Source organism: Paramisgurnus dabryanus, chromosome 19 (assembly GCF_030506205.2).
Source record: "Paramisgurnus dabryanus chromosome 19, PD_genome_1.1, whole genome shotgun sequence".
Lineage (NCBI taxonomy): Eukaryota > Metazoa > Chordata > Actinopteri > Cypriniformes > Cobitidae > Paramisgurnus > Paramisgurnus dabryanus.
Genome location: NC_133355.1, coordinates 27,968,801 through 27,980,932, shown reverse-complemented (window position 1 = coordinate 27,980,932; position 12,132 = coordinate 27,968,801). Strand labels below are relative to the sequence as shown.

Here is a 12,132-nt window from a genome sequence, read left to right as displayed (position 1 = left end):
CTCTTAAAACTAATGTGTTAAAATGGCACATCTAATGTGTTGTCCTTAACTTAACATAACTCTGTGTTATTTTTGTGACAACACACTTTGTGTTGTTTTAACCCATCTTGTCCCTTTTCTTTATTTAAACTCAAAATCAACACGAAATGACACATAATGTGTTAAATAGGATTAACACATCCTTTCTTAGGGCCTTTTTACACCTGGTCACTTCATGTGTTTTCTCTGATCGGATAGCTATCTGATTTGTTAAAACTGTTCCATTTACATTTGGCCACATAAATGCGTCTTGGCAAAACGAATATGAATCTGATCTTTTACCCCCGCCCAAAATGCAAATACACTATTTATTACTCCGCCTTAAAAAACTTAAGATGACGTTTACGCAACAATATGCAGCACTTACTGTATGTTGTACTGAATGTTGGGCAGGGGACGCGCGTCTCCTTGCTCGGCATGAGCTGAAGCTCGCAGTACAGCGCAGCAGGAGAGTGACAGCGCGATGATTTAATGCAGGTCCATGACGGGAAAAGCATTCACAAAACTCTCTCTTAACGTTATATTTCTTTGTTTAATATCATTTGAATTTGTCATTAGACTCTTTTATTGATTCTAGGAAGCTTTTTTACCCGCTGTCATCTCTCCATAAAGCAATAGGCGTGTCAGCTTTGTTTGTTTGGCGCTCTTCCAGCTTACTTGCGAGTGACGTGCTGACGTTTGGGAGGAGTAAAGCGCGACTTATGTGGTTTCATCAACCAGATGCATTTACACTTCTCTGAAATGCGTCCCAGACCACCTCCTGAAGTGGTTTGAGCGAACGGATTTAAATCCGTCTCGAAATCGTTTCAGAGGGCATTTACACCTGGTCTTTTTATGATCAGATAGCTATCCGATCAGAGAAAACGCATGAAGTGACCAGGTGTAAAAAGCCCCTTTGAGTGTAGTTAAATTCCATAACATGCCAATTACATGTGACACAAATTTCATGTGTTTGCACATACATAAGTTCTTGCATATTTTTTTGTTAGTTCTTAGTTATTGCCTTGATAATAGAAAGCTAGGCATCATGTAAGACATTTGCCAAAGTGAGATATGAGCTACAAAATGACCAGATCCTTCTATATAGGAGACATAACTTGTATGTATAAGGCTTATATGTGGATATAAAGAAGCAATACAGGAGACCTATATGGCCTCTATATGCACATATGCACCTCAATTTTGCATATATGCGGCATATATATTATCATATATGGGCATATATGCTATATATGTGCCTATTAGCTGCATATAGGTTTCAAATATGCGCACATATATTATTATATATATGTGCATATATGCTGTATATGTGCAGCATATATGTGCCTATTAGCTGCATATAGGTTTCATATATGCACATATATCCATAGGTTCTTTCCATGTGGGACAATCTAGCTGTAGCGAGGTCTGTGAGCATGGCTCAGCCTGAACTGTGTCTATAAACAGTGGCTGATGTTGTTGTGGCTGCAGAGTTGTATCCTTGTCATCTGAATGTTTATCCAGGTGCTGGTGTAAAATCCGGTGGTCATTGAGGCCATTCAGGAGTGCACTGGCACACTCAGCTGATGAATGGTGGCGGAAGAATAAGATATTGTCTTTAAGCAACCATCTGTGTTGAAGAGTTGCTTTTAACTCCAGAAGATATTGAAATTGTCAATGTAATTCAGTCTTCTCATGGTGCAGGTTTTTTGCAGCCATGAATTTAAACTTCGTAGCTGAGAAAACATATTTGTTCTTCTGGCTGGGAGAGGTCCACTGATGAATGACTAAACTTTCAGTCTTTCAACTGTTTTAAAAAATTCATTGAAATCCCTCTTAAGGAGCTCAGACTGCTCTTTCCAAATATCATTCTTACCCACATGTATGACAATCCGACTGAAAGACTTATGTTTCATCAGAATGTTGCAAAGTTTCTTGTTAACATCAGAAACTGTTGCCTGAGGAAAACAGTATGTACGGGTAGCTTTCCTTCCAATGTTTCTGATAATAGGGTCGCTCGCTATCAGCATGCTTGGCTCGGCAGCTGTCTGAGTGGAGCGCCGCTGCCTGTATGATATTGAGGGTCTGTTCACTGTAAGCTGCGATGATACTCTGCCATATACCCTGCCACGGTTGGCATCATCACAAGTTACTTTGTTTCTAGAACTGCAATCTTTTGTAGAAGTCTGTGGCAGTTTGAGCAGCAGGTGGATTGAGATCCAAAAGAAAGCATTTTCTCCTCTGAGTGTGGGCAGCTTGTCCAGTTTTAGGAATGTCAACTACCGGCAATAGCAGCCTGGTAGACCGCTATGACAAATTCCCCAAGTTGTTGAATATTCTCAATATCAATATAGTTCCAGGAATTTGTAGTTTTGTTTTGAGTGCCAAATTGTTAAGTTTGAGCACTGTGCTGAACTGCTGGTCGTTAAAAGATAAAAGCAGAAAAGCACAAAGCGCAAGTAAAAGCGCCCGAACAGTAGCAAAGCAGGAAGTAAGCCAAAAACAGATAAATAAAAAGGTTAATAAGCACAGCTTAAAGTATTTTAAAATATATTTCTTTATAAAAAAATTAAATATAAGCATATTTTAAATAGTCAATAAAACAGCATTTAATCAATTCAATGCATCCAATATCTGTTCACATGTCTTTAAAAAACAGTAATAGATGTGTTTCAGCAGTATATTAATATTAGGCTACCAAAATAAGGCTCACAAAATAAAATAAAGAGGAAGAAGAACAATAACAAAGGCTTGATACTGATGTGAAGGGTTTATCCACCCCAGTCCGCAACACAACCATTTTGATCCCAAGTTTTAACCTGTTGAAAACAAGAATGGATGAGAATAATAATGTTTTACAACGCATTGTTCAACACGTCGAGTGACTGTCAGTGCATGAAGCCCCTCAACGTACAGCGGCGGCGATTGGGTAGGGACACTACACTCTAAAAACAAACGGTGCTATATAGCACCAAAAGTGGTTCTTTGCTCGTAATCATAGAAGAACCATTTTTAGTGCCATATAGCACCGGTGAAGCACCTGTGTAGAACAATATAGTGCTTTGTAGAACCATATGTGGTGCTATAGTGGTGCTATATGGCCCCTATATGGTTCTACACCGGTGCTATATGGCACTAAAAATGGTTCTTCTATGGTTACGATCCAAAGCAACAGTTTTGGTGTCATCTCTAACACAGATAGAACAGCCATGCATCGTATGAGCGGTCATCACTCGGCGATGCACTCGGAGGGAATTCATAGGAGCGTGCCAGAGATCTCACCACTGACTGTGGGAGGAGCGAGGGACTCTGTGAGTGTAAAGCATGAACGGTTGCGTTGCTTGCTCGTCTCAAACTTTTATGCATTACTTTGCGCTTACTTCCGCGTCTGACGTTTATCTTTCACACGCGGAGACATGCGCACATGGACAAAACAATAGGTTACTTTCGTAACCCCGGTTCTCTGAAACATCGAGTGGAGAGATCCACCTACGGGAAGGGCATCCGTACCTGACCTCTACAGAAGCGTCCAATTGCACAAAGTCTGGCTCGACAGACAGAAGCGTGCAGCCAATGCCAGGTAGGACCACATCCTCTGATGGCATATAAGGCCAATCCATGCTGCTGCTCTAAAGTAAGTGTATTCGCTTCTCATGCGGCAAGCGGGGAAAAGCTGGTGGATCTCTCCACTCGATGTTTCAGAGAACCGGGGTTACGAAAGTAACCTATTGTTCTCTTTCATCACCTCGTGTTCGAGATCCACCTATGGGAGAGACATGGACAGCTCCCTGATTGCCCAGCACACTCGCAGTGAGGTATGACAGCCAGTACAAAAAAGGGACAAAACCTGAATGCTGAGGCCATAAGACCCTGTAATCTGAGGCATGAACGATACTCCACCCCCCCCTCTCTGAACTGTGACACAAAATTCATTAAAGCGCAGATGCGCTCCTGAGAAAGACGCCTCGCATGGAGACCGAGTTCAGTTCAGAAAAGTCACACTCTGACTGGGTGTAAAATTGCTTTTGTTCACTCAAACCAAGGTACGTGATATGAGAGAGCACACGGTGGGTTTCCCGCAGTACTTTCTATTTCGACTCGGCTATGATGAGCCAATCGTCCATGTATGTCAAAATCCGTAGATCTGACATTCTTAGAGGGGCAAGGGCCACTTCCGTGCACAGAGATAATGTCCTAGAGCTGAGAGAGAGACCTAAAGGAAGAACTTTGAATTCATAACATATGTTTTGATATGCGAAACGCAAAAACTTCCTGTGAGGCGGATAAATGCTTATGTGGAAAAAAGCATCCTTCAGATTGACTGAGGTTAACCAGTCATTCTGTTTTATGGCTCTGGCCAGAGAGCCGTGGGTTAACATTCTGAAATTGTATTTCCTTAAATGTTTGTTCAACACTTGGAGGTCTAAGATGGGGCGAAGAGAGCCGTCCTTCTTTGGAACCAGGAAATAACGAGAATAAAACGCCTGATTTATCAGATCGGGGGGCACCACCTTAATCACTCCCTTTATTAGAAGAAATTAGATTTCCTCTGTCAGAATGTGAGCGGAATTCCCCTCTGTGTGAGAGAAGAGAGTACCATTGAAAAGCGGGGGTTTTCTGACAAATTGTTGTCTGTAGCCCTGCGTGATTGTTCGCATGACCCAATCGGGCGCTGCTACAGTCTGCCATGCTGGCTCGTGACTCGCAAGAGGGGATGCGCAGCTCAACTCGTGAGCGGCCGGTTGACTCATTTATGATGCAATGGCGCCACCTAGTGAACAAACAAGGGGTGACATGCTTTTTACGTTTCGGGATGTTGGGGGTTGGGTTAGGAGGTTTCCTTGCCGCAGGGGGCGGTTTCCCCCAGGGTTTAGCAGGCGGTGGGTTAACCTGCAATGGAGGGGGTTTGTGGCAGGGTCTCTCCTTGCTGTGATGCGGGATCCGACCCGTGGCAGGGGGTTTAGGCAAACATACAGGGGCACCTGACGTGGGTTTGGCTTCCTGGGAAGGCAGAGATTGAAAGCCTCGTCCTCTTTCTTCTTATCATCACACCGTTGCTGCATCAAAGCCACAGCGGGGCCGTAAAGAGCCTGACCAGGCTCAACTGGAGCACCAGCGATTCGCCTCTTCTCGCTGTCGGGAACGCCTGACAGGTTGAGCCAAAGCGCACGCTACTCTAGAATTATTCCAGTAATGAAACATTTTTATTATCAAAGAGATTTTTAAAGGGGCCATGGCATGAAAATATGACTTTTTCCATGTTTAAGTGCTATGATTGTGTCCCCAGTGCTTTTATCAACCTAGAAAATGTGAAAACGATCAACCCAGTAACGTAGTTTTGGTAAACCATTCTCTAAAAGCACATGAAAAAATAGGTCATTGAAATTTGGCTGTCCTTATGATGTCATAAGGAGCTCTTATTATAATAATACCACCATTTAATCTGCATTATCTAACCACAGCACTGCCATTTAGTGCAGAGAAAAGCACAATTGAGTTTTAATTGCAACAAACCACCATCATTGTGATCAGTGTTTGAATTTCATCAGCTCATTTTAAAGGACACACCCAAAACGGCACATTTTTGTACACACCTACAAAGTGGCAATTTTAATATGCTATAATAAATTATTTATATGGTATTTTGAGCTAAAACTTCACTTATGTGCTCTGGGGACACCAAAGATTTATTTGACATCTTAAAAAAGTCTTGTGCCATGGCCCCTTTTATTAATTTAATACTCCTTATTATATGGAAATGTGTTTTACATATGATAGATAGATATAAAGATAACATGGAATGCATTGCAGTGATAAACTGGTCTGATTCCCTATAATCTCTATGCTCTTTTTGTGGATTTTAATGGCGGCTTGTATTCACAGTGTGACACTGCCATCGTCTGGAGATGTTTACTCCTGAACGTAGTAATCTTCTTGTCATAAACCTTGTTTTATTAAAAACCAGAACAGATATTTTTCTGTTATTCCCATGCTTTTCACATTGTGTTTTTTGGTAGCTGACAAATTTCACAAAGACCAGTTTGATCTCCGATATAACCTGTGCTATATAATTGACTGTGTCATATTCTTGACATCATTTCTTTCATGTTCCTTCAAGCTCTTTTCCTCACTCAGTGTCTTCCTTTTAATTATAAATCCCACTGATATTGCCATTCTTTAATATTGCTTTTCTATATAATGTCTTACCGTCTTGATTTTAAAAGTTTGGCTTCTTCACTCTCCAGTACAGTAGGAGGCGCTCTGCAGCTCTTTAGTCCGCCGATAAATCCACTAAAGAAAGAAAGAAAGAGCTCGCGTGTGATTTGTTTATCCTCAGTGTTTTTTTTTTAGTGTAAACAGAGTCTTGTTTCTGTGTATTTTAGTGTTGAGATGTTGATGATGAGAGATGAGATGTGCTGTAAATCAGTAGGAACTGATCTGTCCATGCTGGATATTGATGATTTCATCACAGAAATCTCTCAGCTGAAGAAAGAGGTGGCGTTACTGGAGGCAAAGCTGAGGTCAAGAGGAGATGAAGGAGTGAAGAGAGAGGTTTGTACAGCTTAAATATCCTTTACATGAATCACTCAGACAACATTAAATAATTTATAATCTTACACTGAGTGTGTGTGTGTTGTTTTGTCAGGATGTGGATGTGGTTTGTTGTGAATCTTCAGTATATGTGACTGATGGATGTATGGATTCAGTGTGGATGAGCAGAGATCAGAGCCGCACACCACAGCCACTGCTGGACTCTAAACTCTCTGAAGAGAAATCCAGACACACACAGGACTCAGAGCTCAGTCTCACTTTACTCTGTTATACTGAGTCAAAGCCCACAGACGATCAGGACACTGTGTGTGACAGTAATCAGGGCTTACAGGATGAGGAATCTACTGATCAAACCTCCACAGAGTCTCTGGATTCTGTCTGTAACGCTGGAGAACAGCAGCAGATCCTGCAGACCACACTGAAGATGTGTTCAGTCAAACTGATCGACTGCAGGAACCTGATGATGAAGATAAAAACAGAACCCACAGAAGAGGAAGATCACATTGAAGAAGATAAAGACAATTGTGCGGATGATTTTATTCCATCAGGTATGTCTCCTTAACTATTGTTGTATTTATACAATTTTTGTAAATTGTTTTATTAAAGGGAGTTTTCAGTCAAAAAGGAAAAAAATAAATTAAATAAATTTAAGGATCAAATTCAGAAAGGATATCAGGATATCTTTAATACTTATAGGGGCAGTTTTCAGGACAGAGTTTAGATTAATCTAGCAGTACTCCAACACAGATGCAGCAAAGACAATGACAATATGATTAAAGACTCTGGTGTTTATTTTCATAAATCAACATTCATCTAATTTACATTAACATTAAAGGGGACATTCCACAAGAAGTTTTTAAGATATTAAATAAATCTTTGATGTCCCCAGAGTACATATGTAAAGTTTTAGCTCAAAATACCGTATAGGTAATTTATTGTGACCTGTTAAAATAGGCACTTTATGGGTCTGAGCAAAAATTCACAGTTTTTGTGTGTATCCCTTTAAATCCAAATGAGCTGCTTAGGTGGGCAGAGTCTCAAGCGCTCGCGCTGTAGAGCTGACAGAGCATCAGGGAGATTTTCTCACGAAAGAAGTTAGTGAGCGATGTTAAAGGTGCAGTGTGTAATTTTTAGAAGAATCTCTTGACAGAAATGCAAAATAATATACAAAACTATATTAACAGGGGTGTATAATGACCTTTCATAATGAACCGTTATGTGTTTATTACCTAAGAATGAGACGTTTTATCTACATACACCCTGGGTCCCCTTACATGGAAGTCGCCATTTTGTGCCGCCATGTTTTTACAGAAGCTCTTAACGGAAAAACTTTTTTACTACGTTGTCTCTGGCAATGACATGTTTGTCTGGTGGCGGCTACCGTAGCTTCTCTGTGTGTTTCAAAAGCAAGAGGTGAGCAGTGGATGGAGCCTTTGGTTTCAATTCGCAACCTCACCACTAGATAACGCTAAAATTTACACATTGCACCTTTAAGCATTATATATTTGAACAAGTTTAAAAAGTCAATCATCTGTTTTATGCATACTAAATACATGTTTACATGTTTATCAGCAGATGGGGAACATTGTGGAATAAAAATAAAGACTTTTAGGTCTCATGCTGCCCGTGTTTTAAACAGGCACAATGATTTTCAGCATGTTACAATAGAATATACGTCCACAAACACTCAGAAGTTTACTTTTTGACCAAACCACTCAAGCACATTTAAATGATCTGTAATAAAACAACACGTTTAATGCTTAAACTTTAGAGAAACAGATCAAATGACATGTTTAAGTTTATTGTGTACACATGTTGAACACATTCGCGTTTCTGTCAGTCTCTCACTCTCACAGTCTATCTTGTAACTCCTCGTATTCATTTGAAACTTCAGAGAAACATTAAACATATGCTTATTGTGTATGATAGTGAATACGCGTTGTTCCCTCACTCTGTCTCGTGCAGTGCATTAATCCTCGTGTTCATTCATATAAACTTCAGAGAAACATATTAAACAACATACTTGAAAGCGAACCGTCGCGTTTCTCTCTCTCTCTCTCGTTCGTTCGCTCACTCGTTCTCTTTCACTCACTCGCTCTCTCTCACACTTGCAATCTCACACTCGCTCGCTCTCACTCACTCGCTCTCTCTCTTGCACTAAGGTAAGGTTAATCCTTTAGAACGTTAATTCAATCTTTAGAAAGATTATTAAAACTACAAGTTATAAGATTGTAGCCTCCTGTTTGTGTTTGAGGGAATACAAACGCGTTGTGCTGTCATTCTTTCCCTCTGTCTATTGCACTCGTGAGGCCGTTCATGGTTGGATAGCGCAGATAAAGGGGGGGTATCATTATTATAAGATCCCCTTTATACGTCATCGGGGGAGCGAAATCCGAATGACCTATATATTCACATGCTTGCAGAGAGAGCCTTACCAAAACAAAGTTACAGGGTTGCTATTTTTCATGTTTTCTGGGTTGGTAGAAGCACTGGGGACCCAATTATAGCACTTAAACATGGAAAAAGGCTGATTTTCATGAAATGTCCCCTTTAACAAAAAAAACCCAGTTTCATGCTACCTTTATTTGTTCAGCGTTCCCACAGGTTCTTGAAATCCTTGAACATTTCTGAATCTAGGGCAAAAAATTCAAGGTCCTAGGAGGTTTTTGAGAATATACAAACACAGGTCATTGAAAGTGCTTGAATTCCATTTTATGCACAAAGTTTTCTGGAAAAAAATCCTTACCCCTGGAGGCGTCCCCAATGTGTCACCCCAGTTACGCAGCACGAGTTCCCTCAAAAGCGAACTGGAACACTGTGTCTTAAAAGGTAACACGATGTAACCTTGCTTTTACTTGAAATGTGTCCCCACATTAAGTCCTTGAATTTGAGGGTATTGGACCTGGAAAGTTCTTGAAAGGTCTTTGAATTTGAAGTTAACTAAGGTGTGGAAACCCTGTTTGTTCTCTTACACCTCTCAAATTTTGAGCTAATACTTGAGATAATTAAATTTTTGTTAGAGATCAGGGCCCGTATTCATGAAACATTTTAGCGCAAAGAGTTACTAAGAAAAGTCTTAGAAATGTGGGTGTTTCCCTTTAATATAAAAAAAGATCCCTAGCAAAGAAAGGAGTAATTTATAAAAGCATCTTAACCCTTAAAAGAGGTCTTGAGGTCCAAAATTTTTAGGACGTTTAAGGGGCTTAAGAGTTTCTTTAGCAACTGGGAAAGTGGACAAAACGCGAAGAGGGAGAAAAAAATGTTGCACACAATGCATGACAGTAAGTAAATAGCAATGCAACACATTAGATCGTGCAATCTCCGACACGGCACAGAAATGCCATAGCGCCAGAAATAATAGTAATCCCTACATTAATAGTTACAGATTCGGGACTAGAAAAAATGCAACTACTGTATGCAGCAGAGATTTGGGTCTGTAATAGACTTCTATAAGCAAAGTGATCACACAAACTTACAGAACCTCGTGTCGCTGTTTATTTCCTATCAGATACGTTAAGTTTGACATTAACAGCATGGTACATAAAAATAAAGAAAATATATAATACACACACAATTTATATATTTATATTATTTTATAAATTGATTATTTTATAAACGCATTTATATACATTTATAAATTAAAATAGGAAAAAATATAAGTGTAATTTCAACCGGTGGCTGCAGACCCTATCCACCTTTTTTTACATAAATGTGGGCGCCGCCATCTTTGAGCTCTTTTGTTTAGGGCTGCAAGTACTAACGATTAGGGATGGGCATTCGATTAAATTTTTTTAGTCGATTGTCGGGAGAATTAACGATCGACTATCGATTAATCATTAATATTTTTATAATAAAATTTTTTTATTTAACTTTTATAATTAAAAAATATTGAAAACAAAAATACAGCGTGTTTTCCTCCATGAGACCTTTATTACAAGATCAACTTGTGGCAAACAGTTAAACTACATTTAGTTAGACAAACGGAACATGTATGTGCTTGAATATGCGGTGCTCTAAAGCAGCGGAACCTGCAGCTGCGAGCCGCATTCTTAAACAGAGACCTCATTTGTTCCAAAAAATCATGACCTCTTCATGATTATTTTTTTGAAATCAAAACAGAAGGTGACAGATAACGGAGTATGGTGTCAAATATTGCACCCTGGTGGTAAAATGTTGAATTGCTGCCACACAGTGAAATTCATTTAATTGCTTCAAGACACACGCTACGCTAGGCAACGCAACCTGCATTAGATAAAAAAAGTATTTGATTAATCAATAACAAATTAACATCATCGACTAAATTCTTAACGATCAATTATCGATCGTCGATTAATCATGCCCATCCCTACTAACGATTATTTTAATAATCAATGAATTGGATAATAAAAAGCATTCATTTTCAACCCTTTATTCATAAACAGAACTGAAATCTTCAGAAAGTGCACAAACATGTTGTTTCTTGAACATCCCTGAGCTGTTAAAGTAATAATAATAAAATAAAAAAAAAAATGGACTAACACAAAAAACATACACATGTATGCTTTATATCTGCCAAATATATAGACTGCCAAAAATAAAGTGCACCTGAGCTGCCAGAACATTCATTAGAAGCAGTAATGCAGTGCCCGTGGATAATCTGTTTTTGTGTGTGTGTTTAGTAATTGGTTTGGTGTGTTTGAGTGCTCATTGTTACAATTACACGGCAAAAGTTCAGTGACATTTTTATTTGTGCATGTTAGAAAGAAAATACTGATAATGACATACAATAAAAATGGATAATTGAACTACAATGTTTACTTGTCTAGAAAAAATAATACTTTTAGTTTGCGGCCGATCATGCGGTAGGAGTGTTCCTTGTTATTAAGACATGTAGACTGATATTGATCATGCTTTTAAACAAAATAAGCAAGCTACATGTAATGCATTTTATGTCCGTAATTCTAAATATATACAAGTCCATTTTACGTCTTTTAGTTGTAAACCAAATTAAAGCACTGTTTTAGAAAAGTGCGCATGCAAAAAGCTGTATGGGCTTTAAAGGAACAGTATGTAAGAAATTTATATAAATGAATCATAAAATGGCTGTAAGGGCAATCCATCTAGAATTTCTTCAAACCCTTTCTTTCCATGAATTAGAGCGTATTTGACTCGGACAACAATCAGCCTCTTATCAGTATCCTTCTTTAAATGTATTTATTATCAAAATTACTGAAAAAAGAACTAATGTTACAGGTCAAAAAACTGTGATGCTCCCATCTTTCTTTCTCTCAAAAACTAGGTCAACTCGACCAATTATCTTAAAGGAGCTTCAAAATAAAAGTTTTCCAAAATTGCAAATTACACATAATATTTTTGCTCATTAAACACAGATTTAAACACACAATACATGAATTAACAATAAACTTTGAATATGGCTCTTACATATCCGGCCCCAATTGGTTGGGCAGGAAGCCAAAGCAATTTACTAATATTTTAGGTACTAAGAGCCATTAATCATTAACATTTAAGTGAAATATAACAACTTATGTATTTCTCTTTCTTTAATTCACATTTATTGATATT

General features: G+C 38.8%; 1 protein-coding gene across 3 annotated transcripts in view; it reads left to right on the top strand.

Annotated features, from left to right (window-relative positions):
• LOC135784994 (uncharacterized) overlaps positions 1-12,132 on the top strand; it is a 242,196-nt gene that overhangs the window by 39,207 nt on the left and 190,857 nt on the right. Inside the window, exons 1-3 of one of the 3 annotated variants that reach the window (XM_073812659.1) lie at positions 6,318-6,570; positions 6,665-7,118; positions 7,596-7,664. The exons of 1 other annotated variant lie outside the window; for it this stretch is intronic. In XM_073812659.1, coding sequence (XP_073668760.1) covers positions 6,409-6,570; positions 6,665-7,118; positions 7,596-7,664 — 685 coding nt within the window. In that variant the 5' untranslated portion in view covers positions 6,318-6,408. Of the gene's footprint in view, positions 1-6,317; positions 6,571-6,664; positions 7,119-7,595; positions 7,665-12,132 lie in introns of those variants that run through there. One more of the 3 variants, XM_065294573.1, reaches the window with a different exon arrangement.